Genomic DNA, 26,356 nt, shown 5'->3' with positions numbered 1-26,356 from the left:
GGACTACCATTTGTTTCGGTCAATGCAGAACTCTCTTAATGGAGTAAAGTTGGCTTCAAGAGAAGCCTGTGAAAATTACTTCTTACAGTTTTTCGCCGTGAAAGCAGAAAAGTTTTACACTGATGGAAGCTAATGTAATAATGTCTCTAGCGGAAAAATGGCCAAAAGTGGTCGACCAAAATGGTACATATTTGGTGCATTAAGGTTCACTAGCAATTAAAAAAAATAAGTTGAAGTTTGATTAGAAATACGAAAAGACTTTTTCGACTACCCAATAAATAGACAGGCAATATCGCGTAGAAATTGAGAACTACATAACAAGAGTTTGTGATATTAATAATGTCCAAACATATGTGTATGAGGCCAATACAGTGAAGGGTATGTGATCTGAAAACTCGCAAAAATAAAATCCTTCCTCAAAGACTTCCTTTTCCTCATCAAGAAATTATTGCGAAATATTTTTTTTTTTTTAAATAAACAAAATAAATAACGGTAATCAAATGGCGCCAAAAAAATGTCATAAAAGCCCATCCAAAGTGCTAATATTTGCAATTTCTTATTTGAAGAGCAAAATATTCGAAAACCACTTGAAAGTGATTCATGGCCACAATTATAAAGACAGTAAAGCGACCTAAGGAAGCAAAGAAAAAAGGCGTAGGAATAGAAGAAAAAAAAGAAAAAAGTAAAAACGCCAACAACAACGAAAGAGAGCCACCAGCCAACATTTAGTAATGGCAACTCATCAAATTTTAATGTGACCTACTTATGGGTCACCAAAACTGACAAGCTGCCAAAGAAAATGTAAGAAGATGTAAGAAGGGAAAACAGACTGACGGTTACGCGCGTTGACACACAGTGACAAATATTGCAGCATTGACAGCATAAATATGAATGTGTAATTTTAAGTAAATTGTCATGGTGTCGTGCGCTCTCAGCTGCAAGAATACATATTTATTTCTAGATATATAAATTCATAGACTATCTGTGCGTACACACTCTACCTGTACCTGCGTGTATTCTTCATCTGCATTTATGATCAAAGCACTTGACTTTATGTCCCCACTGTGTCACCTTTTAAGCAAATTGATTTTGGCAAATGCTGCGCTCTTAGCGGAATTGTCAGAATTTTTCAATAAACCCGTAAATAATATATCTATATTCCCCACACATATATATACTTATATATATAGCTAGATCCATTCATGTTGCTTATCAACGCTTAACTTTTGCCTCATAAAAGAGTGTGTATGTTTGTTGCTGCGAATACTCGGGTGTATCATTTCTCTTATATGATTCTCATTTTTTCTTTTTGTTAGCAATTGTTGCTATTTCTTCCCTTGAATTGTGTATCAAGGGAGTCTCATAAAGATATGATAAGAAATGTAATAGAAATTTATGAGCGCAAATAAAATTGTTTTTTATTTTTAGTGTAGCTTGGCGAAAGGTGAACATCGAAGTGATAAAAGAAAAGTGATGAATAGGTATGAGCAGCTTATTTGAAGTTAGAAAAATGTGTTGAGGGCTCATTTTAGAGTATGCGAATTTATTCTTGCGTAGCTCTTAGAAAATACATAAGTACGTTAATGAAGTATGCCACTTTCTTTATATTTGTACATATATGTATACTATGTCGAGAATTGCGTGGATATCTTCAGTACTCTCAAAACTCCGTGCATTGAGGTTGTAAATACACTGTTACAACCACTCACTTATACTTGTATGTAGATATACACTGTCAAGAAAGTATTGGAAATTATTCATTTAAATCTCCGGCTTATATGGAAGACAAGTAAGTTTTTCAATACAAATTCGATGCGAGAGCTGAGGTCGACTGACATAAACAGCTGCTGTAAGCACACTGGTTGACAGATCGTGCTAATTTTTGCCATCATAATTAAGGACAGTTGTACCAACCTAAAAAAAACTTCCTATCTTCCATAATATGTATAAGCGGGAGATTTAAATGAAGAATTCCCGATACTTTCTTGACAGGGTTATGCTTCAGGATATAGATTGAACTAGGTTAGATCATATGATTATCATCGCTCCACGGGTTGCGCTGGATCACACTTGGACACCTACGAACTGTGGTCCTTTGTGATGCACAGAAACTACTAAAACTGGTTCACCAGATCCTAATAGGTAAAGGAAGTGTTTTGCGGTTACCACAAATCTGTTAAAACGATTAAAATAAATCTCAGCCACGTTGCTAGGTTCACAGAAGGTTTTTCTATCGAGAAATATCAACTTCAATATGAAGACCGCTGGACAGTGAAGTGACAGAAAAGTGTATAAATGATTACACTTCGCTTTTATTAATTTGACTTTGGCAAAAATCTTCCGGCAAACTGTTTAGCCACAATGGCTACACCATTTTGAGAGCCTATAGGACATTATACAATCTACATATACAATTGCGGTGGGATTGATTTTCTTAAGAGCGAAAAGTTTAGAGGACCTCTTACAGTTCATTCTGCGTCAGAAGGATCACGCAGCCGCAGTTCCGGTTGTTAATCAGCATTTTCTGTTCTCACGGGAGGTCCCCAAATCTATCACTTCAGTAAGGACTCAACTCCAATCGGAAGAAATTTTGATGTGAGAACTCTCTCAAATGTGTTCATGTTTAGATATCAAACACTAGGCGCCGTACCATCTTGATGGAAATAGAGACCTTCCACGTAACGGCATTTACTGCCCATTTCGGGAGAAATAAGGTCCATCAATCTGCACCAAACGGTTTATTTTTAACGCAGTTTGGATTCCTGAATCATACGAGGATTCGACTCACCCCAATAGTGAAAATTTTTTTTTGATAAACCATAAAGCCAGTAACATACCTCACCTAAGAAAATTGTGTTTTGCGTGATGAATTCTTAGAGTAGCCACAGAGAACTTGAAGTAGCGTAATAATACATATGCATAATTTCTAAGCGCTGTACCAAACGATGAAATGGCAAACCGTACAGAACACACTTACAAAATTTGACACAAATCTATAGACAAACGTGGCCGTTAGAAGATGTCAAAACCACGTCATCAAATATCTTTCCACAGATCGTTGCTGAATAACAACAAAATCGATCCACTTCTAGAGGGTTTCTATGAAAGTGGTATTATGAAATTACCTTCAAAATGACAACAAGTCATTGAAAAAGTTTTACAACTCGGTTAATATCTAATTGTTTCACATATTTGATATACTTGAACAGAGAAGCACGACCTCACAATTACCGAGGAAGCTATTGCTGTATCAATTAGAAATATTGGCAAAAAATTGTAGGATCTACGCTTAAAAAAGCTTTGTTGAGCTCCTGAAAACCCGAATCCGAACCCGAAAACAGTTGACTTTTACACACACATGTAAAATACTCAATTACAGCCAAAAAGAATAACTCCAGACTCAAGTGCTTTGGAAACTTCAACCTTTGCCTTTTCTTTAACGCCAAAAATGATTACACAACAAAACTGTAATTGTAAAAGTAATAAAAAATGTTTTTACTTTTGAAGAAATTCGTTTGTAGTGTGTTTCGTACGATACTTTACAAAATGACACCGACCATACGATCAACTAAAGCCCGAAGCGATTTGACGCCATCAGTATTAGTACTCATACTATTATTTGTGATAATATACTACTGTGGTTATCGCATACACACTGGATATAAAAGCGATTTAGAGTTTACTGATACGAGAGAATTGTTGGATCTAAATCTGATGATGGATGAAGGCGCAACCGATGAGAATTTCGTGGTGCATGACAGTGTTTGCAAAATACCACGCATAAGTCCCTATTCACCGGATGTAAGTACGATCGAATGAGTATAAGCATGTCAAGTCTGTAGTGGTTAATCTCCTTTCACTAGAAGATATTCTCTCAGCAAAAGTATGACATTTCAACATCTAATATTTACAGCTAGCCGCTCTACAAGCACCGGATGTGATTTGTGGAACTAAACTTCAATGCACAAAACCATTAGTCTCTAAGCGGTTCGATAACATATCCGATCGTTACTATTTGCATATAAATGACGAATGGAAAGATCTGTACTTGCGGGAGGAGAGCGCTGTGCTTACTTGCTGCTTTAGAGAGATAAAAAATGAGGCCAGTGATGATAAGTTGATGTACTAAACGCGTTAAGGATCCATATCCTTTAATTAAATAGTTATAATTTCAGTGGCACGCCTTGCTTCATCTTCAAGCAAGACTTTTTCGTATCACTCGATGTGATTGGCGCTATTGTTAACTGTATGCAGCGTGGCGACAAGAAAATTATTTTCATGGATGCATTTTCGTTCATACATAAGCGGAATTTCAGCGAAAGGTCGACGAACGACACTAAAATCGGGGTACTGGTCTTTGGTCTGGATAGTTTGTCGCAGATTAATTTGCGCCGTCGAATGCCAAAAACATACAAATACTTAAAAGACAACAATCATCGTTGGCACGAGTTGTTGGGGTTTAATAAGGTCGGTTTAGTTGGCTACCTCAACTATATAAATAAAGATATATACCTTTCCCTTTCATCTTAACTCAGCTCGGTTACGATGCCTTTCCTAACTTAATGGCGCTGCTTACGGGTCGCCAGCTTCAACAGCAGGAAACTGTGTTTGCCTGTAAGCGCGGTGGTATGCTCGACGACTGTCCCTTTCTGTGGCAACAAGTCAGTAATATGGGCATGCCAACAGCCTACGCTGAGGACGGTAGGGACGACATCACTGAGACCTTGCGATTCGAACATTCGCCTACAGATTATTACCTCCAGCCGTTTATGCGGGCCGTGGAGCGTCGTCAGCGAACGGATACACACTTCATAACACCACAGTATTGCTTGGGACCGCGGCTCGCAGGCAGTTATGTCTTGGATTATGCAGTCGATTTCGCGCAGACTTTTGCCGGCGTTGGTGGTTTAGGTATATTTTGGGTGAATAGTTTTAGCGAACATCATGTGATACCGCAAATGATTGATTACGCATTCGCCAAATATTTGAGGTTATTGAAAAGCACTAAGGTACTCGAAAATTATGTGGTAATATTACTTAGCGCCAATGGCATGCTACGCGGTCGCCTTAAGAACCTTGATAGCGGATTTTATGAAGAACGTTTACCGTTACTTTACATTTCACTACCTAAAGCTTGGAAGAGAAAACATACGGCTTTATTTCAAGCCTTGGAACTGAATCGTAACCGTTTGGTGAGCCCCTTGGACTTACACGAAACCATCCAACATGCTCTAGCGCTTGGTGCAGGCACCACGGATCTACACTATACTGACTGCGAGAGCTGCCAAACGGTACTCAGACCAATAAAGGCGAATCGCAGCTGTAGCGATGCTGGTATCGATTGGTTTTGGTGCAGTTGTGAGCCTTTCGTTGCCAAGTGGTGCAACTCTTATGCGTCCAGCTTGCTGTTGAAGTCTTTGCTGATGCATATGAATGGCTTATTACAGCAGGCCGGCTTGCTCAACGGCACTTGTGGAGTTCTAAGCACGCACACGCTCTATAGCGTCTATAACAGTCAAGAGGAGAGCGACTACTATTATGTGAAATTCAAAACTTCGTTGAAGAATGTCGAATTCGAAGCCGCGTTTTGGTACAACAAGGGAGCGCAGAAGGTTTTGCTGGATGAGAAAAAGCTTAATCGCTTAGATCACAAGGATTCTGGTTGTGTAGAGCATCACAGTAAGTTGCTGAGAAAGCTGTGTGTTTGTCTCTAGAATGTAGCTTATAGGGGAATGTGGAGAAAGAAGGCTAAAAAGTAAAAGGTATACAACTTTTACTATAATATTTGGAGCTGATGTTGTATTATTGTCTTTTAGCCATAACTTTGACAACAATTAATAAAATTTTATGTATCATTGATAGATTTACTTTTAAACTGTGTTCTTCCAGGGTAAAGATAATGCAATAATTATCACTGAAATAGCCTAAGAATTTTACTAATTGTTTAAAGCATTCCACATGTGTTGGACAAAAAGCACTGAGATTCGACAGGTTCAAAGAACTCTGAATAAACTGGAGAAAATATTGACCAACGAATTGGAGTTTTGAAAGCGTTAAAATCTGTATTGAGGTTACTGTGAGAGGTTTTTTTTATTTAGTTGGTTCAAAAGAGAAGCGCATTATCGCCAGGCTGCAGGCGGTCACACTTTTCCCATCATTAGGAGCATTTAGATGGTAACCAAATGAATCCATATTCAGCAAGTTAGCTGATTTGTTTCACCCTAGCTGCCCACACTGTTGGAAATTTGGAGGCCGGCGAATTTTCGTCTCATGAATCTGAAGGTATTCGCAAAGATAACCTTTCAGCGTGCCATCTTCCTCCGCGCGTGTTTTGCTTTCGTTGAATCCACTTTTCTAATTTTCTGTAGGTGGAATCTTAACGGTAGGTGTCTTTTGATGGCCCCTAGATGTTACTAAGCTCACTTTTTCGGAGAAGTAGGAGCTTTTTGATCTGTTATTAATCAGAAATATGCAACAACTTTGCGGTATCTCTCTGTTGCTTTTCTTCCAAGGCCTGAGGACTACAAACAACTCTTAAAGGAGTCGAATGGCCTGAGACAGCTTAGTGGAATTGTGTTTCTGGCTGTCCCGAGCGGGCCCTCTCGTCTGCCACTTTATTTGCCTCTATTTCTATATGACCGAAGTGAAATTAAGTTTGGGCGTTACGAATAGCCTTTACTGCCGCTTGGATGTCCATTGGAAGGTTTACGGACTTGCTCACTTGCCACCTTCGGTTTTGCCACAATTTTGGCCTAGAATACTGAATTGTAGCCGGAAACTATCTTCTGTGTTTGGTAATTTCTATTTTTAGCAAACTAAAATTATTTCTTAACTTTTTGAAGATAATTTTCAACTCCTGACCAATTCTTCAAAGAATATAAATAGTTCACCGTTCAGTAACTCTATTGAATCCTGTGGAAACTAAAGCTGAAATAACTCAGCATTATAGTTAATATTTAAGTATGCCCTACAATTTATAGCTCGCATTACCCTCCCCCTTCAATCAAACTAATAAAATTTTCCTCTCATTTAGGCACGAAAGCAAGCACTTGTAAATCCACTCATTGAATCTCCATTGAGCACAGCTGTTCACCTTCGACTAATAATATAACCAAATCAAATTCAGGATGACGCATTTTCATGCGCAATTATCGAATAAAGGACAAAATCCAGACGAAACATGTGTTCGACAGGACCTTAATATGGAAGAACACAAGTTCGAGCATAATGCTGCGACCAATATTAGGGATGTAAACAAACTCAAGCGAGCGGAAGGGAGGAATAAAGCAATGCCTCTTCGCTGGGCAAATGATGTAAGCGGAAAAAGATAAGATTTTAAGGGTCAAAAATTATGCGCACAAAATATGTGATTGGATGCGTTAGTGAATATCGATGAGCTGATAAATGTGTAGAGAAAATCAATATAAAGTTTGACCGAAAATTATGTCTGCTAAGCAGGAGTTGAGATTACATATGTATGTACATATATGCATATGTATAAGTATTATGTAGGCACACGGTATGGTCAATTTTATTCACTTCCACTCGGTCATCAATGACCATTTGTTGCCTGGACTGATTGTGTTTTATTGACTTTTGTGACTTCCGTCAGCAGGATGGGGGCCTCAAATATACGAATTTCTGGCACATATACTACACACAGACTTACATATATTTATATATATATGTAATTGTACGTGCTTGTGTGGGTTTTATTTATGTGATTTATGAAAATTTGCTAGCCAAATGTGCTGTTTTTCTATTTTTCTAACCTCAAACTGGCAGAAAACGTGCTGGTGAGAGTTTAGGGAGGATAACAACCCTCCGATTAACTGGTGGCGATTTGTCATCGTAAATGTGCAAATTAGTAAATTCATTTATAAGCAATTTCTTTCGATGGTATGTGATGATGTTGAATCTTACAAGTGTAAGAAATTAATTCTAAGCGAGCAATATGCAGCGATAAGGTTCGGTGATGTATACGTAAGAGGAGGGAGACACATACAAATTTTGCGACTATAAAGTGTTTTGGAATATTAATATTTTTAAGTATGTAATGCCACTATTTCGGCGCTTAAAAATTTGTAGTACTGCTGCTGTAGTGCTGCTTGTATAGTTAGAAAATACTCCGAAAAGTATGATACATTTTATTGTTGTATTATTTTTTTACTGAAAATTTTCTCGAATAAGGTCTAGTTTCAAAACTTAACATATATTTAAATGTTTTCTCAGTGGAATGGACATTGTAGACAAAGAAAATATTGACATTCTCTCCGTTCTCAAATAGTAATTCAACATCCACATATACATTGCCTACATTTAGGATGATTTTTTATTTTGTAATTTATTATACTCTGACTAAGCTATATGAAGTTTGCCACGACGTTTATAAAACCCTAAACCATACATCGAAAAGCCTTATAAAGTATATAAATAAAAGGCCAGTGTAAAGAGCTGATTTTCGTGTAAAATTTTGCAGACGCCTTTCTCTCATCAAAAAGCCGCTCACTTATTGTAATCGTCGACTACTATAGCGTTTAGCTGCCGTACAAATAGAACGACCGGAATTAAATGCTTCTACGGAAAACTTTTTCATTTGACGAGATATCTTCAAGAAACTCAGCACCGATTAATATCGAAGGCATCGTTTTATTCTCTGAAGAAATTGTTTAGATCGGATCACTATAGCAATTAGCTGCCGTAGTAACTAAACGAACAAAATTAGAAAAGTATCTCGTAATTGATTTTTAACTTTTCATCTAATTATACATTATAACTCTTTTCAGACACCTTCCACTTTCATTTATTCAAAATTAGTCATCATAAAAACAATTAATATTCTTAATAAGTAAAGCCCAACATATTGGTAATGACTATTCTCAAATATTACCGCCTTAGCGCCTTGGCATATGCTACCACACTCACAATCCTTTACCTGCTGTTACCGCTATACATAATTTATACGCTAAACGATTAATAAGTTTGTTGTCGACGTTTGTTAAGCGCCAGCCGCTGGTGAAATATTCGTTAATTTAATTAGTTACTGGAAAAAATAAGCCTTTGCTCAGGGCTTGGCGTTAGCTTAAACGCTCACAACTTTCTTAAACAAGAAAAACTGAGAGAAAGCAAAACAAATAGCAAAATTATTATGCCAAAGGCGTAGTTGGCAGAATGTGTTCAAAACGACACGATTGGAGGGGGCGGCTGATTTGGTTGGGGTTATGGGAAACAGCTGTTTATACATAATTTTTTTGCCACTTAATTTATACCCCACACTAAGTATGCTCGAAGGTGATTTCCTGAAACAACAGCAGCCGAATCAAACTTGCGCCTTACACATACGAAACAAACAGACAAGTATATGTATATGTACCGTACATTTATCCGGTTGTAGTGGGCGATTGAGTCTGGAAATCCAAGATACGTGAGGCTTTATTGGCATCAGCATGTGCATAACAATACAAGGAAGTGACGGCGGAAATGAAAAAATTACGGAGCTACCAAATAAAAACGAAAAAAAAAGCGAGGAGATTTGCTTGGCGCTGTTAAGTTGCCGGGAGCGGCACAAAGTATGCGAAGCGAGTACGACGGGTTTGTTAACGAACCTTAAGGAAGTAGTTTGTGTATTTAGCACTCATATATGCCAAGCTTGACTAAAACCGGGTAGCGCATTTTTATGAAAGGCTCTGTGTTTTGAGCTTCATATTTAAGCCCTTGCATGCTTTGAATGAGCAAAGATCTAAAAAGTTAAAAAAAGGTTAACAGGAAGGTAGAACTTAGAGAAAGGTAAACAAAGCGGACAAGGCAAATATAACCAGCCAAGCAATTGTCGACTCGCCAACTCTTCTATTTTCGTAATTATGAAAGCAGCTTGAAAAGCGAAAAAAATCGAACAAACTGATAAGCGGTAAGAAATTCAGAAACATGGTTGTGTTAGTGGAGGAAAATACATAAAATCAGCAATCAGCTGCTGGCAATCAGTCAGTCAGTTGAAATTAAGGACTACACCTACGAAGATGTGAGCAGAAATAAGGATGTGATTGTTTGAAGCTTGTATGTATTTGCCTTGAAGGTGAAAGCAGTAAATTGTAGATGAGATGATGGAAAGGCTGTCAGAAATCAAGTAGGGACAGTTACGCTTGTTTGCACAGGAAGTGAAGTATTAAATAAGACTTAATTGCAAGAGGTGACAAATTCCGTATGCCTGCAGGTGATGTGGAAAATTTATATTAGAAAGCTATGAAAGGAGAAGAAAGAGTTTGGATAACTGCAGGGATCAAATATTATTAAATATTTCCCATGAAAACACGTAATGAAAATGTGAAAACTTTGAACACTAAGTTAAAGTTATTGTGTTATCGAGTACACGGGGCGAATATACCATGTTACTCAATTAATTTCAATCCGTCAATTCATTCTTTCTTTACAAGCTATTTGGTGTCGACGTGCCATCAACTACAAATAGAATAGTAGAGAGATGGGTTGCTGAGTTTAAACGTGGTCGTACAAGCCTTGAAGACGATCTACGTGAAGGACGTCCAAAACGCGCATCATTCTGGTGCTGAAATCATAGCCAAAATACTGGATATGCTTTTGGAAGATCGTCGATTGACTGAGTGAGATTTAGAAGAGACTCTACACATCTCATTAGGTAGTGTGAGTGAAATTTTGGGTTTAAGAAAGCTGTGCACACAATGGGTGCCGCATTCGCTAACAATGGAACAAAAACACAATCGAATGTGACTTTCTCAGCAACATTTGGAGCGTTTTAAAAAGGATCAAGTAGATTTTGTGCGTTGATTCATTACTGTGGATGAGACTTGGGTTTATCACCATGATCCTGAATAAAAACAAGAGGCTAAAGAATCGTGTGAATGGTGGTTGTTCAGCTTCGAAACGAGTTCGTGTCCGGTATCGAAGATTATGGTATTAATTTTTTGGGATGCGAAAGGAATTTTGTTTGTAGATTACTTGCAAACTTGTAAAACAATTAATTCTGAATCTTATTGCAACCTTTTGGACCAGTTGAAAGAAAACATTCGTGAAAAAAGGTCCGGTTTTCAGAAGCAAAAATCCTTTTTCTTCAGGACAATTCACCGTGTCACAAGAGCATATTGACAATAGCTAAAATCCATGAGTTCAAGTTCGAATTATTGAAGCATTCATCGTATTCACCAAATTTAGCCCTCTGCGAGTTTCATTTGTTTCCAGAACTCAAAAAGCGTGGCAAACGTTTTTTACCAAATGAAGAGGTCATAACGGCAGTTGAGCGTAATTTGCAGATCTTCCGGGTTCTCACTTCAGGGGTGGGATCCACAGATTGGAAGATCGTTGGAGCAAGTGTGTTCAGGGAGATTATAATGAAAGTATACTTTGAATCATAAAATTGTGTTTTTTTTATCAAACGACAGAACTTATTGAACAACTTGGTAGGGTACCGGCCGCCTGAACCATAAATTGTATGAGAAAAAAATGCAAAAAATTATTGAGAAGCATAAGGGCGAGAAATCAGGGCCTCGGAAGAATTGTCCCAGATCTCTCCCTCTCTCTCGCCAGTAAGATCTCGTACTTAAACTTCAATTACGCCACATAAATGCATTTTTGGACAATTAAGAGTGCTATAAGGCAAATCACACACAATAATCATATAGTATGAAGCATGTTTCAGACCTAGGCTGTTCTTTTATTTGTCTATGTGAGGTTATTTTTAACCCTACGAAAAAAGCCGTTAAAAAATACAAAAATTGTCTGAAGGTCCTTATCTGTTGTATAATATTCTCTGCTCTTCCAATTTACAGATTTTAATTTTTGAATGTATTCAAAATTAAATCCCCATATTAATCCCAACAAATCATATTATTAAAAAAATTTTTGTATACACAAGCAAAACTCTCTACACTCCTCTGCCATCCTGTTGTAAGTTTTCTCTTACATAACTCGCTACCATCTGATTTTCTTTGCAAATACGTCTAATACCGTTATATTCACAAAGCAATTAAAGCTTATTTCTTCCAATTTCATGTACTGATCCACTTGTAAGTCAATTGCTAGGTGAAATCACCCACAACAGAGATATACTCTAGAACACGCGCACATATACACTTTTACATACTCGAAGATACAAGCGTTTCAAATCGTAAATTGCGTTTAATTAACCCATTTTTAATTGAAAAATTTATAGCACGATTGGAGCAGCCGCCACCCACACACGCGCGCGCACGCCAACACACAGAGCGGCAATCGAGAACCAATACAATTATAGACGCTCGTTACAAGCACTAATTATTAGACGCAGATGAGCGCAAGACTTCTTATAAAATACTTATTTTTTATTATTTTTTTGTTTACATGGATTCACCATTAGAGACGGTCAGCGGTCACGCAACTGCATTTCACGCGTTCACCGGAGCTAAACACACATCAAGCAACAACAAAACGAAAAATAGTGCTACTGTTTACTCGCGTGTTGCCAGTTGATTGCACGCTGACTCGGCCGTTGGACCGCTTGTTTACAAAACACGCAACGCTTTTCAATTTTCCAAACCCTCTTCGCTGCTGCGCGCTTGATTTCACAGCAATGCGCGCGGCGTCACTGATGGCGTAAAAATAGACTCATGTCGCGGATGTTTCACCAGCGCGAAGGAGCACTGCATCGACTGATAAAATTTTTATATTCAATTTAGCTTCGCATGCGATCGCGTTCACGTTGCAACTGAGCGCGCGGTTGGCGCGTTTGCAGGCGCAAGCGATCTTCGTGGAGTTTTCTGCCCCAACTCTCACTCAAAAATTGAGCGCTTCGCCTGCGCCACACGAGTGCTTTTATTTATATTCAATTAAGGTTTGTTTTTCTTATTTATTTTCTTTTAATTGGCGCTGTGGACCGTAGCCAACAACATGTGACGAAAATTGGGGAAAATCTACATGCGGCAAGTGCAGCAGTCATTACCTTCCCTTCGCCTGTTGGTGGCATGTGTCTGCGTATCCGCAGGCAGCAGGCAGCAGGCATCAGGCAGCCGCCGACTGACAATCGCACACGTGCCGTCGCGCTGCCGAGTTATATTTATTTTTGTAACAAATTTCTTATACAATTCCGTTTGTGTTTGTTTGCTTGTTTTGGAAATTCACGGCGTGCAACGGTGCGTAACGCGATTTCCAAAGAAATAAACGCACGACAGTTCCACTCTTTGAGATTTGAGCGCATACTCCGACGACTGAGCACTTTGATTTTTTTGAGTTCTTCCAAAATTCTTGAAATACTTTGTTTGGTGTGCCACCATCCCTCCCTGCTGGCGCTTTGCCTTGGAAACAAGTGACATGTGTACATCTGTCCCCACATCATTACGTAAATTTATGTATAGCACGGGCGGAGGTTGTGTACTATTCGAGCTTGGTGCTGATATCTTATTAATTATTTTCGAAAATGACACGTAAATTTTGCTTCAAACGGATGTGTTGGCTCTCCTAATGATAATTTTTGGGATCTCTTCGACTGAAAGTTTATTTTGAAATAATTCGAGTGATTCAGGAGACTTACTTTCATTGGATGCCAGACAACTTCAGTGTACTGGCAGCAGTGAGATCAATTATGGTAATTTCTTTACTTGAGTTCGGCAGACAAGTCTTCGATTTCGTTTTCACAGTTTAAATTTGAAATTTATGAATTTTTATGGTAGAAAGATCATAATGTGAAGGTTAAGGGAGACTCCCACTGATTCCCAACAGTAATTCATCGATGAAATGGGTACCATTTGTGGCCATTGTGACTTTGAAAATGATGTTAATTTAAAGAATATATATATATTGCACTTCTGTATACATTCTGTTATAAAGTTTTCGAGGATAGAAAGGTGATTTCTTTACACACATAAGTTGATGACAAAATGAAAAGTGATTGTCTTGACATGGTCCGAATATTCACCGAAATACCCTTAGTAAACAGAAAATCATGTCAAGGGCCTTTACCCTACATATATTCACCAGATCAAAGCCAAGACTTATTCAAGATCATCTCCATAAGAAGGCCTGCCTTCGGTTAACTGGTCAACTTCTATGCACTGTCTTCTTTAGCCATGAAAGCATACTTTCTAAAGATGGCGAAATGTTTATTGCTGAAGACGCTGTTAATAAGCACGATGATGAAATCCACATAAAAACTTTGAAAGAAGAGACAAAATTATTCTCAGAGATCGGTTTGGTTCCCATCTAGCTTCTTTAATGTGTGGTGCAATTAACTTATGTCAGGTTACGTTAAGTATTTCCCTCCCACTCCTCCCATGAAGGTATGCGAGCAGAGACCCGCATGTCAAGGTGGTTAAGTATTTTGCAATGAAATCAATGTATGCGAAGATTCCAGAGTGTCCAGGCTCACAGCGATTTCAGTACCCAGATTTTCTGATTCTGAGCACAGACTATGTCCTCCGGTGCTGTATGCAGCAAATCATCAAGTTTCCTCCATTAATAGTAGATGGGGATTCGGTATTTGTACTTCTTAGTGAACTTTCTGGTAGGGAGTCTCCTCTAAAGGTTAATTAAGACTGATAGGGAGTTTCCTCGAAAGGTTAATTAAAACTCCCTGGGATGAAGATATTTGGTTCTTCCGGCAAGATTCTGCTCGAGCACACAAGGAAAAAAGCAGCCAGCAGAGGCTTAAAATCAATTATCCTACTTTATACCTACAGATTATTGGCCGTCTGGAAGTCCAGATTTGAATTCACTGGTCATCCAGTTTGTGGTTAGAATTTGAAGATATGGACTGTTGAATAACCTCAGAGTGAAGGGTTGAAGAGTCAAAAGGTCTCTAATTCGAACAGTGTCGTCAATACCAATAGAAACTGTGCGTGCTACTATTGAGCAAAGTCCGAATCGTTTGAGAGATTGTGTGGAAGCAAAAGGTGATCATTTTGAATAAAATTAAATGCATCGTTCATTTAGTATATTAATTTTAAACACTTTATAACTTAACTTATTTAATACATAATTTGTTACAGTTTCATTTTATAAGGGTCTATACTAGTAATAGAACTTATGGCAGACCTTAGTATATGAGTATACATAGTTTTTTAAGTTCAGTTGAGTACCAGCCAAAATTTTTCACCAAGGTTGAAGAAATTTTTAGAGACAAAATTACCTTATTGGCCTGGTATGATTACGAAAAATGTTATGTGAATGTTAAATGGGCTTCAAAACTACTCCTTTAATGAAATTTTCCCTTCTACTCTAGTATGAAAATTGGCAATAATTTATTTTCAACCATATTCCTGTTCACGTATCATGCTTTTTGTGAGTTTTATTGAAAATACCATAAAAGCTCATTAAAAGCTTCGCTCTTCCACAAATTACTTCATACAAATATGAAGCATTTAAGAAAAATCATACTAACTTTTATTAGAAAAAACCTTCCTAAACATTAAACCAGGAACACTTTTCAAAAATAAAAAAAAATGAGAAACAAAAACTTCGAATGCCCGTAAAGCTTGTCGGCATTGAGTTTTCAATTACTCATACCAATTGCAACGGTATTGTTAACGAAATTGTATATATTGTGGCAAGCAAGCATTGCGGTAAACAATTTCCACAAGCCTCGAGTACACACAAGTACTCAAATGTTTTAAATAAACAATTACAAATTTCGTAAAACAACACCAAACAAAAACAAGAAAGTTGCAGCTTAGAGAATGGAAAAAAGCATATTTCAGCAGAGTTTTGAGGCAGCAAACGGAAAATTCCAAACAGACAAAAAGCGCTAAAGAGCAACAAGAGTAAAATTAACAAAATACGAGTAGTGAAAACAACAGAAACAAAAAGAGAAACCAAAAAGTTTACGAGAACAAAATGAATGTAATATTAACAAGTAAAATAGAGTGTAGCAATAATGGCAAGGTAAAAAATTATTTCGTAACTGTGTGCGTTTGTGATTGTTTATGTAATGCTAAATGGAAAAGCCGAAAGCCAAAAGTTTCGAATTTCTCGGCAACAATTAAAAAGGATCGGCAGCAACGGGTGTTAAATGACGTACCGCCTCACCGACTGATTGACTGGCTGTTGGCTAATGTTTCATTTTCACTTTTTTGATGTTTTCGATTTTAGTTGGCAACATTGCTGGGTCATTGGTGTGGCGTGTGGTAATTCAAAAAGGTTTTTTTATAGAAAAGGGACAGAATATTTCATGATTTTTGCTCGAAATTAAATTTTTTTCAAATCTGTAGACAGAACTAAACAAACAAATTGTTTGCGTTTGTGGCATAAATTACTTTGTGGGTAAAGCAAAATTGTTGCTTGGGTATAGTGGACCCAAAAATTAATATTCATTAACCGCAAAAGTAAATAAATAAACTCAAAAATGATTAAACCGCAGTTATATTGCTGGAGGGATATGTTTACATTGCATAAATGTTGTAACGGAGTATTCGAAATTTAATTAATTTGACATTCTTCTAAATTTCTTCAAATACATTTTATTTTAATGGAAATGCTCCACATGAATTTCATTACAAGTTGCCTTTCGATGAGTCACCGAAAAAAAATGCAGTGTCTGCTCTAAATACTTTTTTATTTTATTTTTGTGTAGTAGTATATATAAATATCTAGTATATATATGTATCAGGTGGCTCCTGCTATTGTTAGACACATTATGTGCTCATTTATACGTTGACATTTGCATGTGGCAGAATTGTGACAGAAGATGTAGCCAACTTGCGGTAAATGAGTGCGACAACGGTAGCACTAAGCGTAAAACAAATATTTCAGAGGGAAAATGTGTCACTAGAAAACCACTCTAAATGACAAACATAAAATATTTATATTGAAAGCACTTCTAACAGCAAATCTCTCTAACCATTTTTTTAATTCTTGATTTAAGTTTAATGTTTGCTCGTATTTATTTGAAACATACATAAGAACGGTACTCTTGAAAACTAAAGCAGTAATTAAAACCATATTTTAATGCTATTTTTGTAATATCATCTGCCTCTTTCCAAATTTTGCGTATTTAATGATAATTTTTTAAATGTAATAACTTTTTTCTTTGATTTTTTACACCCCTGACCAACACTTAATGCTTCCCAGCTCATTAAGCCTATCCATATATTTCCCCTGCTTGCCAATTTTTACGCGAATTTATTAATTATCATTAAATTGATTTAATTTAAACCTTTTTCAACAGATATAATAGAAAAGCTGTCTCGTTGACGTGATTTTTGCGTATCAACATTGAACACAAAAGACCTGGTAGGAAATCGATAAAAGTAAACAACCAACAGATCAAACTTGCCTCTTGCAAATCGTCCATCTACCTCTCTTAATGGTAATAATATCGTGAAAGTGTTTGAAAATTGTCGTGTTGGCATCAGATAAATAGCAGAGAACACATTTTGGGTATGATGCTTGTCAATGATAGACCATACAAATGTAACTGATTCTGAGGAGTATGTCACTTTAAAATTGAACCGAAAAGGAAGTAAAAATAAAGTTGGCTGGAAGCACTGTAGGCCGTCCTAGCTGAGGCTAATAACAAGTATATAGAAAATTGGATTAAGCGTTGGCTTGTATTGGCTTAGCAGCCTATTTTGAGACGATAAAAAAGGTTTGCACTAAAATAAATGAAAATGTAGTTTAGCCCGGGTTAAATTTGATCAGATGTGGCCAATTAAATAAATAGGAAATCATGAAATTCGCAATTTTTAACAAAAAAAAAAAAAAAAAAAATTAAGTAGCAAGTAGTACTTGCAAAGATATTTATACTTACAGCAAAATTTTATTCTTTCCAGACTGAAATTTTTTTTATAAATTTTGAAAATAAAATTATTACAATTTTGTAACATTTCGTAATTTTATTACTTCTTATAATAGTATTTCGAAATTAAAAGTGGTACAAGTTAGCTTAAGACTCTTTTCAAATGAACACATGGAGGAAATAATTCTAAAGTAAAATTTTTTCATAGCCATATTTATTAATTCATCCCATATTTCCCGACTTACTGAAAGCAATGAATCTTTCGGCAAAATTGATGGTTTAAATTTATTTAATTTTTATTTTATGAAAATTTAAAAGGAATTAAAAAATTCGTTTAAGAAATAAATAATAATTAAAAACCAAGACTCCGTAAGGGTGGTGACAATCCACTCCGGGGGTAGTGCAGCGATATTAGCCTTGAGTTCGCTAACTGTACGCTCACGACTAGTGAGGGGATGCTTAGACTGCTTATCCTTATATCTGGCATCGAGTTACTAAGTAAACTACAGGGCTGAGGGGTTGGCTACGTCAGTTACTTCAGTCACCCTAACTATAGAATGGGAACGGGTAAAAGTTCATAGTTAACAAGTAAGGAAGGGCTAAGTTCGGGTGTCACCAAACATTTTATACTCTCGCATGATAAAGTGATAATCGAGATTTCATTATACGTCATTTACATGTTTTTCAAATACCGTATTTTTGTAAAGTTTTATTCCGCTATCATCATTGGTTCCTAATGTATGTACATATATACTATACAGAGAAGGCATCAGATGGAATTCAAAAAAACGTTATATTGGAAGAAGGCGTGGTTGTGAACCGATTTCACCTATATTTCGTATGTCATCAGGGTGTTATATTTCAATTTCATTGAAATCGGTCTAGTAGTTCCTGAGATATGGTTTTTGGTCCATAAGTGGGCGAGGCCACGCCCGTTTTCAATTTTTAAAAAAAGCCTGGATGCAGCTTCCTGCTGCAATTTCTTCCGTAAAATTTAGTGTTTCTGACGTTTTTTGTTAGTCGGCTAACGCACTTTTAGTGATTTTCAACATAACCTTTGTTGGGAGGTGGGCGTGGTTATTATCCGATTTCTTCCATTTTTGAACTGCATATGGAAATGCCTGAAGAAAATGACTGTGTAGAGTTTGGTTGACATAGCTATAGTAGTTTCCGAGATATGTACAAAAAACTTAGTAGGGGGCGGGGCCACGCCCACTTTTCCAAAAAAATTGCGTCCAAACATGCCCCTCCCTAATGCGATCCTTTGTTTCAAATTTCGCTTTAATATCTTTGTTTATGGCTTAGTTATGACACTTTATAGGTTTTCGGTTTCCGCCATTTTGTGGGCGTGGCAGTGGGCCGATTTTGCCCATCTTCGAACTTAACCTTCTTATGGAGCCAAGGAATACGTGTACCAAGTTTCATCAAGATATCTCAATTTTTACTCAAGTTACAGCTTGCACGGACGGACGGACGGACGGACGGACAGACGGACGGACGGACAGACGGATGGACGGACAGACAGACATCCGGATTTCGACTCTACTCGTCACCCTGATCACTGGTATATATAACCCTATATCTGACTATTTTAGTTTTAGGACTTACAAACAACCGTTATGGGAACAAAACTATAATACTCTCCTTAGCAACATTGTTGCGAGAGTATAAAAATGAGGCCAGCTCAACAAGTATTGATCTATTACTAGCACCTATGCAACTGTGTAGTAGTGAGGTCCTTCAGGATAAGATCTAAGATATCGTAAGAGGTCTAGTGATCTGGTGATCTCTTCGACAAATTCTACCATGCAATGGTTGTAGAAGTTCTAAATGAACATTGTCCGATCAAAACTTATGAGTTAAATTGAATATTTAAAAGGATGTCAGTTGCATAAACTGTTGGAAAGAAGATAATACAAAATCATTTCAACACAGAATCATCTCAACACTAACTTCTCGAATGTCCCATCATTACAGATAAAGACTATTAGATTTCATATTTTTAGACATCTCGGTGACATAAAGGAAATTGATGTAAAGCATTTAACCAGATTTTTAAAGGCTCAAACCTCTTTGTCGATAGTTGATACCCAAATACGATGTTTTTATCTGGGGTCACAAACGACTGTAGCTAGCAGCCAAAATGGGATCCACCGAAAACTGAGAGATCAGCCATCTAATTTGGGAGATTTAATGGAAACTTACTGACTAACTTTGCTTACATTCTTTCGTTCATTCTACCTAGAACAGGGTATATTTAATTTGCAACGCTGTTTGTAGCACTCAGAAAGTAACGTCGGATCCCCTATAAACTCTATAGCTAAGTGATTAGCAGGACGAGATGGATCGATTTAACCATGTTCGTCTCTCTCTGTCGGTTTCTATATTAGCGTTCTAGTCCTTCAGTTTTCGAGATATCGATATGACATTTTTCACACACTCTTTTCTCTCCAAGAAGCTGCTTAATTGTCGGCTCTACTGCTGAAATCGGGTTACTATTCCATATAACAGTCACACAAACTGAACGATTGGAATGAAATGCTTCTTTGGAAAATTTTTAAATTTGAGGAGATATTTTTATGATATTTTGCATGGGTTATTGCTTAAGACAATGTTGCAACTTTTGGGGGATCTCTTTGTATGAGAGAATACAAATTTATTAAATTGTGGACATTAATAAGTGGAGAATATACTTTTTAAGAAAAAAATCGAAACAAATTTGCAGTTTGCAAAATTATGCAAGTTTCCATCGCTAAATATTTCCGACCTAACCTAACTCCCTGTATTAGTATCTACTTGCTCTCATACCAAGCTGCCGTAATTTTAAATGCAATCAATATGTCATAACAAGTCGCTAGTACGTATCACAAAAAAGAAATATCATTAACAAAAATTAAAAGAGAAAATATAATTATAAGCATATTAATATGCACAACAACAACAGCAACAGCTGCGAGCACATGTGCGCAAGCGTCACCCATTTGCTATAATTAAATGACACAACTGGATTATGGAAGATGTATTTGTGTATTAAATGACAAAAGCAACAACAATAAGCGACAGCTAGAATACGGCGCATGTAAATAAAAATTAATGTCAACACGCGGCGCGTGATGACGACATTGTCATCCGGACACGTCTGTTAAATATCCCGAACATCTCTCGCGCTTTTGTTTTTAAATAACAACGTGAAAGCCATTCATAAATGATTACAATATATAGTATGCGAGTATGCGCTGCGCTCCTGACCCTGGCAAGGTATCAATGCATATATCACTTACTTACACTAAAAATTTTGTGGCAGCAAGCGCTCAATGCAGCCGTCGCTGGAGCCAAAGAAATTACCGTAAGTGTAAATTATGTGCTACTTTGTCGCAGGCAATCAGTCACAATTTTCCACTGTTTCCTACGCCGAGGCAACAACAACAACAAATACACTAGATACAGACATAAACATGAAATGCATGAGAAGCCACATTGCTGTTGTTGTATCACACTGGTCGCTTTGTCTCCCTCGTTGCTCATTAAGACTCGTAAATGCAATTAATTATGTGAGCAAGGAGCTTGGCATAGGAGCTGAGGCCGCAGGCTCCACCCAATTGCGCCCAATATGCAGGCACATAAAACAACGAAAAAAACTTTCGTGTTCATAAACTTTAATATACAAACTTCTACATTTATGAAGCAAAGTTGTATGAATTTGAGTGGCGGAAAAAAGTTGTGGGGATTTGAACCTGTCGCAATTTATTATTGTCGCAGCAAAAAGCGCACATATGCCAGCAGGCATCAGCAAGTTCACATGATAGCTGGTTGTTGTTTTATTGTTGTTGTATCAAATTTTTTATGATTCCGACACACACATATGCATACTCACATGCATGGTTACTTAAATGTGTGTACTTGAGTTTAAAAATAGTCCTAGTTGCTGTCCCTTTGGGGGAATTCCCCGCCATGTGTAGCATATTTTTAGCGGCGCACATAAATTTTACTACTTTTGTCGACTGCACGACTGTGACAGTTGCATCCCATCCCATTGACAAACGCGACGCGCCTTATAAGGCATGAGATAACGTGCGCAAGGGCGCAGGGGTGCAAAATTCGTGTGTGTGTGTGTGTGTGGAGCTAGTTATTTTTCTAGCGCACAGATTTCAACTGTTTACACTTTCCCCTTTGCCTTGACATGTTTTTTGTGAGTTCACTTTGATTTTGCTCCAACTGCAAGCGCTTTCACCCCTTCAACCTCCGCTGCCTACTGTAGCACCACTTTTATCTATTTTTAAGTAGCTCGTCTACTTCGTCTTCGCCTCTGTTGTTTGTTTGTTTGTCTGTCTGGCCGAGTTCGCCGACTTCATTCGTTTTTACTTTTCCGTCGTCTATTGACACCTTAACGCTTGAATTAGCGGCACATTTTCTTTGGGACTACTGCGCTTGATTTCATTTGTAGGCGCCTCTGTACGCCCTTTGTACTTAAGTTTTTGTGAGAAGTGTCCATTCTCCTTTCATCTTACAATGATTGTGTGATAATTGCTTGCAATTAGAGATTTTAAGCAGCTTAACAGCGTCTTTTGAAGGCCTTTATGCGCCCTCAAGCCGATTGATTGTCGATTGAGAGGAAGCGCTGGTGTTGAAAGAAGGAAAAGTATCGACTTTCAAAGGGTACAAGGAGTCTGGTTGATATCAGGGGAATGAAATCAGGTACGAACTTAATGATTTTTTTGATACTTTCTAATCAATAGATGAAAGAAATTGAAGAAATCTTCGTTTTGGATATTTATATATATATTTATTTATATATATGTATGAATGTCAGAGTAACAGCTGAAATGTATTGATATTTATACCTTGGAAAGGGTATATTTAGTTTGCAAAAATATTTGTAACACCCAGAGGAAAACGTCAAAAACTCTATGAAATATATACATATAACGTTTTTTTCAATAAGGGCGCTACAAAATTTTTTAAATAGAACAAAAATGGTTTAGGATATCAATGAAATTCCTTATTCCTGTGAAAGTACATTTGATGACATTATGTATGAAACTCAATTTCTCTTGCATTGCCTCCACGGACACGCTTGCAGAAGCTCAGGCGCAGAACCCAATATTTGACGGTTTTAAAGCATAAACCGGCCGATATTGCTGCAATTTCACGTTCGATATCTACGAAGTTCATCAATCATCGCTGACTTGTTAACATAGACCACAGGCTTGACGTAGCCCCACAGGAAATAGTCTAACGGCGTTAAATCGCACGACCGAGGCGGTCAATTGACTGGGTAATTTCGGGAGATAATACGTTCACCAAACTTGGTTTTCAATAAATCGATTGTGACATTCGCTGTGTGGCTTGTGGCGCCCTCCTGTTGGAACCACATATTGTCCAAGTCCATATCATCCAATTCGGGCCAAAAATATTTGGTTATCATTGAGCGGTAGCGATTCCCACTCGCAATAACGTGCCGGTCTTAATCATCACGGAAGAAGTACGGCTCAATGACGCCTCTGGCACATAAACCGCACCAAAACGTAATTTTTTCATGACGCATATTTTGTTTATTGACGAAGCCATTCAGCCAGAAATGAGCCTCTTCGCTGAAGATAATTTATAGAAGAAAATCCGAATTATTTTCAAGTTATTGCTCAGCTCAATTCATGAACATATATCTATTCTGGTGTCCAAGCGGCTTCAGTTCTTACGTCAATTTGATCTTGTAAGGATGTAAGCCAAGATGGCCAACGCTTGAGAACGACGTGTGATAGATTGATTTGGGCCTTCCTTAATTGATGGGCTAGCGGCAATAATATTCTCGACCCTACGGCCACTTCTTTGTCTCACTAGAACTGGATCATTTGTCCACTAGATGCTCAATTGTTGATCCGACAGGGCGATTATGACGATCATAAATTGGAAGTAACGCTCTTGAAGTTGAGGTCACTGACTCCGAATTTCGGTAGTAAATTTTAGTATTTTCGACTCTTTGTTGTATTTTGCATATATATTTCCATGATGAAAAGGCAAACCTTAGAAGAACGAAATGTCAAAATAGCGGAAAAAATATGGTGTCGTTTGTTGCCCTTGTCAGTCTAGTGTCCCTATTGAAAACTCTGTTATATATATTCTCAATACAATAATCTATCAGTTTTGCGACTAAAATTTTGGTCGAAATTCTACGGCTATAGGGTGGATAACAAATTTAGGTAGGGAGTTTTCTTTTTTAATAGCATCCACAGAAACAGCCGAAACCAATGCAACAGTGGAGAATAGTTTTCCGTTCTCAGCATAGTCGGATTAACATAACCGGAATGCACACGGATTTTTCGCCGTCCAAGAACTCTAAGCTCGACGGAATATTTCAAAATTATTTCGGGATTGTTTTTTGTCACTACAGTAACAACAATGGGACAGTTATTTTTAGTGTCATATTAAATCACGCGTAACTCTTAAAGCACTTAATTTTCTTCCTAATAAAAATTACTGCATATTCTTAAAATATATGCTATTATATGCACATGTATGTATAAAAATACTCTTATATGTACAGTGAGGCACGTGGATCAGAAAAAATTTATTAAAATTTTTTTTTTTTTACCTAAATGTCCCAAAATATATAATACATATCAGAAATGAAAATTTACGAACATTTATCTTTAGTTATTATTCCAAAAGTAAAGTATATATTTTTTCTAACCTTAAATTATTTTGCACACAAGCTTCGAATAAATTCCAAAAGCAATCATTGACTATTAGTTGCACTCGAGTGATTAAAATCAAAGAATTTTTACCTGCAAGTAAAAGAGAGAATAAAAAATGTTTATTAGCAAGTGAAGCAAAGATTGAATAAATTTTAACAAGAAAATCAACTTAATTTATGGCAAGCATAGCTAGCCACAAGCGCTTATGCAAGCATAAAATCGCCAGCTTTTTCACTTAAACCGACAAATTTGTAGCAATTAGAAAAGCAATTCTTAATACTTGCTGACTGTGTTGAATTTCTTATGCAAGAGCTTAGTGAAAAAGAAAACTTGAACATGCAAATTGCAAATAGATCTGCATTTACAAAGATGTGGGCAACTGCATTTGCTGTGCATGAAAGCTTTAAACACTGTTGATCCTTACGTAAGCTCCTCACGGCCATTTAGGTAAATCGTAGTGATTGCTTTGGTTGGCAGCAAACGTTTTTGCATTACATAAGAAATCCTTTCTAAACATTTTCTTAGAGCTTTCACAGCAAAAACAAAAATATCATATGCACATGCAGGCACACACAGACTCACACATGTTTGAACCATGAACACATATTTTCACTCACACATTCGTACACATACATATAGGGAGCACCCTAAGGAGCTCAGCATTTTCGTAGCATTTCTTTTAATCCTTTTGCTTTTCGATTCTTGCTTGAGTGACTCCGAACGCCTGAGATGTGTGTGCTGGACATTTGAGTTTACTTCTTCTTTCTTTTGCAGTTTGCTGTTTCAAAAAGAAAAGATCAAGTATGATTATTTACATATGTATGTATAGAGATGTTTACATTAGCCTTGAAGTCTTGTCTTGAAGAAAAGAGAGAAGTCTTGTCTTGTAGAAATAGATATATGTATACATATATACATATGAATTTATGTTGTGGCAAGCCTGCTTGACCCCAAGTCATCACAGCAAAATGAAGGCACTACATTTTCAAATAATTCTTAGTATTTTTATAGCTTAAAAATTTTAAATGAATTTCTCGTCTCCTTTTTAAAACATAGTTGACTAAAAATTATAAAACTATTCTAAAAGTTTTCTATTTCCTATTTTTTACTTTTAAAATATAAAAAATAAAAAAAAAGTTCGATCGATAAGAATATTCCAATATATCGAGAAAAATTTGAAAAGATTTAATACAAAAAGCAAAAGAGATAGTTATAGAAGATTTAAAATAAACCTCTTCAATTATTATTAACTTGTTTTCGATAACAACATTTGGATATATCGATAAAAAGGAAAACGGATTTTTATCGAAATAGCTTAAATTACTTCTTACCATATGAGTCAATAAAATAATTTTTTCTATTTTTTCGATAACAATATTTAAATATATTGATAAAAGTTTAGTGAATTTTAATCAGTTCAAACGTAATCAATTTTATATTCCATTCCAGTTTTTATTTTTTATTTTATCGATAATGTTTAAATTAATTGTTACAAAAATAAAAAAAAATTTTAGTATACAGCAACCAAAGGAATGATGAATTCTATATTATATACCAATTTTTTCGATAGCAATATTTCAATATATCGATTAAATCCGAAATGGAATTTTATCGATAATTAAAAAAAAATTAAAAAATGTTGTGGAATTCAAATATTAAGTGAATGACGAATTGAAAAATAAAAATTTAAATGTATTTTTATCGATACTTTTAAGTAAATTGTTAACAAAACAATCAAAAAAATGTATAGAATTCTCCCACCAAGCGAATGTTGAATTCTATAACACATTTAAATTTTTCCGATAACCATCTTTTTATATATCGATAAAAGCTAAATGGATTATTATCGATACCCACAAAATTAGACACTGTCAAAAAAATTTTTTGAATTCAAAATTAAGAGAAAGATGAAAACTCTATTACATTTAAATTT

General features: G+C 36.5%; 2 protein-coding genes across 4 annotated transcripts in view; one reads left to right on the top strand and one right to left on the bottom strand.

The window, feature by feature from the left end:
- Positions 1-26,356, bottom strand: part of LOC126751973 (protein sickie) — a 474,537-nt gene that overhangs the window by 327,078 nt on the left and 121,103 nt on the right. The gene's annotated exons all lie outside the window — the stretch shown is intronic.
- On the top strand, positions 3,490-5,721 carry LOC126751976 (uncharacterized). The gene is made up of 4 exons (XM_050462484.1): positions 3,490-3,801; positions 3,914-4,122; positions 4,176-4,467; positions 4,536-5,721. Exons 1-4 carry the CDS (start codon positions 3,490-3,492, stop codon positions 5,712-5,714), a joined length of 1,992 nt encoding a protein of 663 aa, XP_050318441.1. The 3' UTR covers positions 5,715-5,721.

Source organism: Bactrocera neohumeralis, chromosome 3, assembly GCF_024586455.1.
Source record: "Bactrocera neohumeralis isolate Rockhampton chromosome 3, APGP_CSIRO_Bneo_wtdbg2-racon-allhic-juicebox.fasta_v2, whole genome shotgun sequence".
Classification (NCBI taxonomy): domain Eukaryota; kingdom Metazoa; phylum Arthropoda; class Insecta; order Diptera; family Tephritidae; genus Bactrocera; species Bactrocera neohumeralis.
This window is presented reverse-complemented; position numbering and strand designations above follow the sequence as displayed.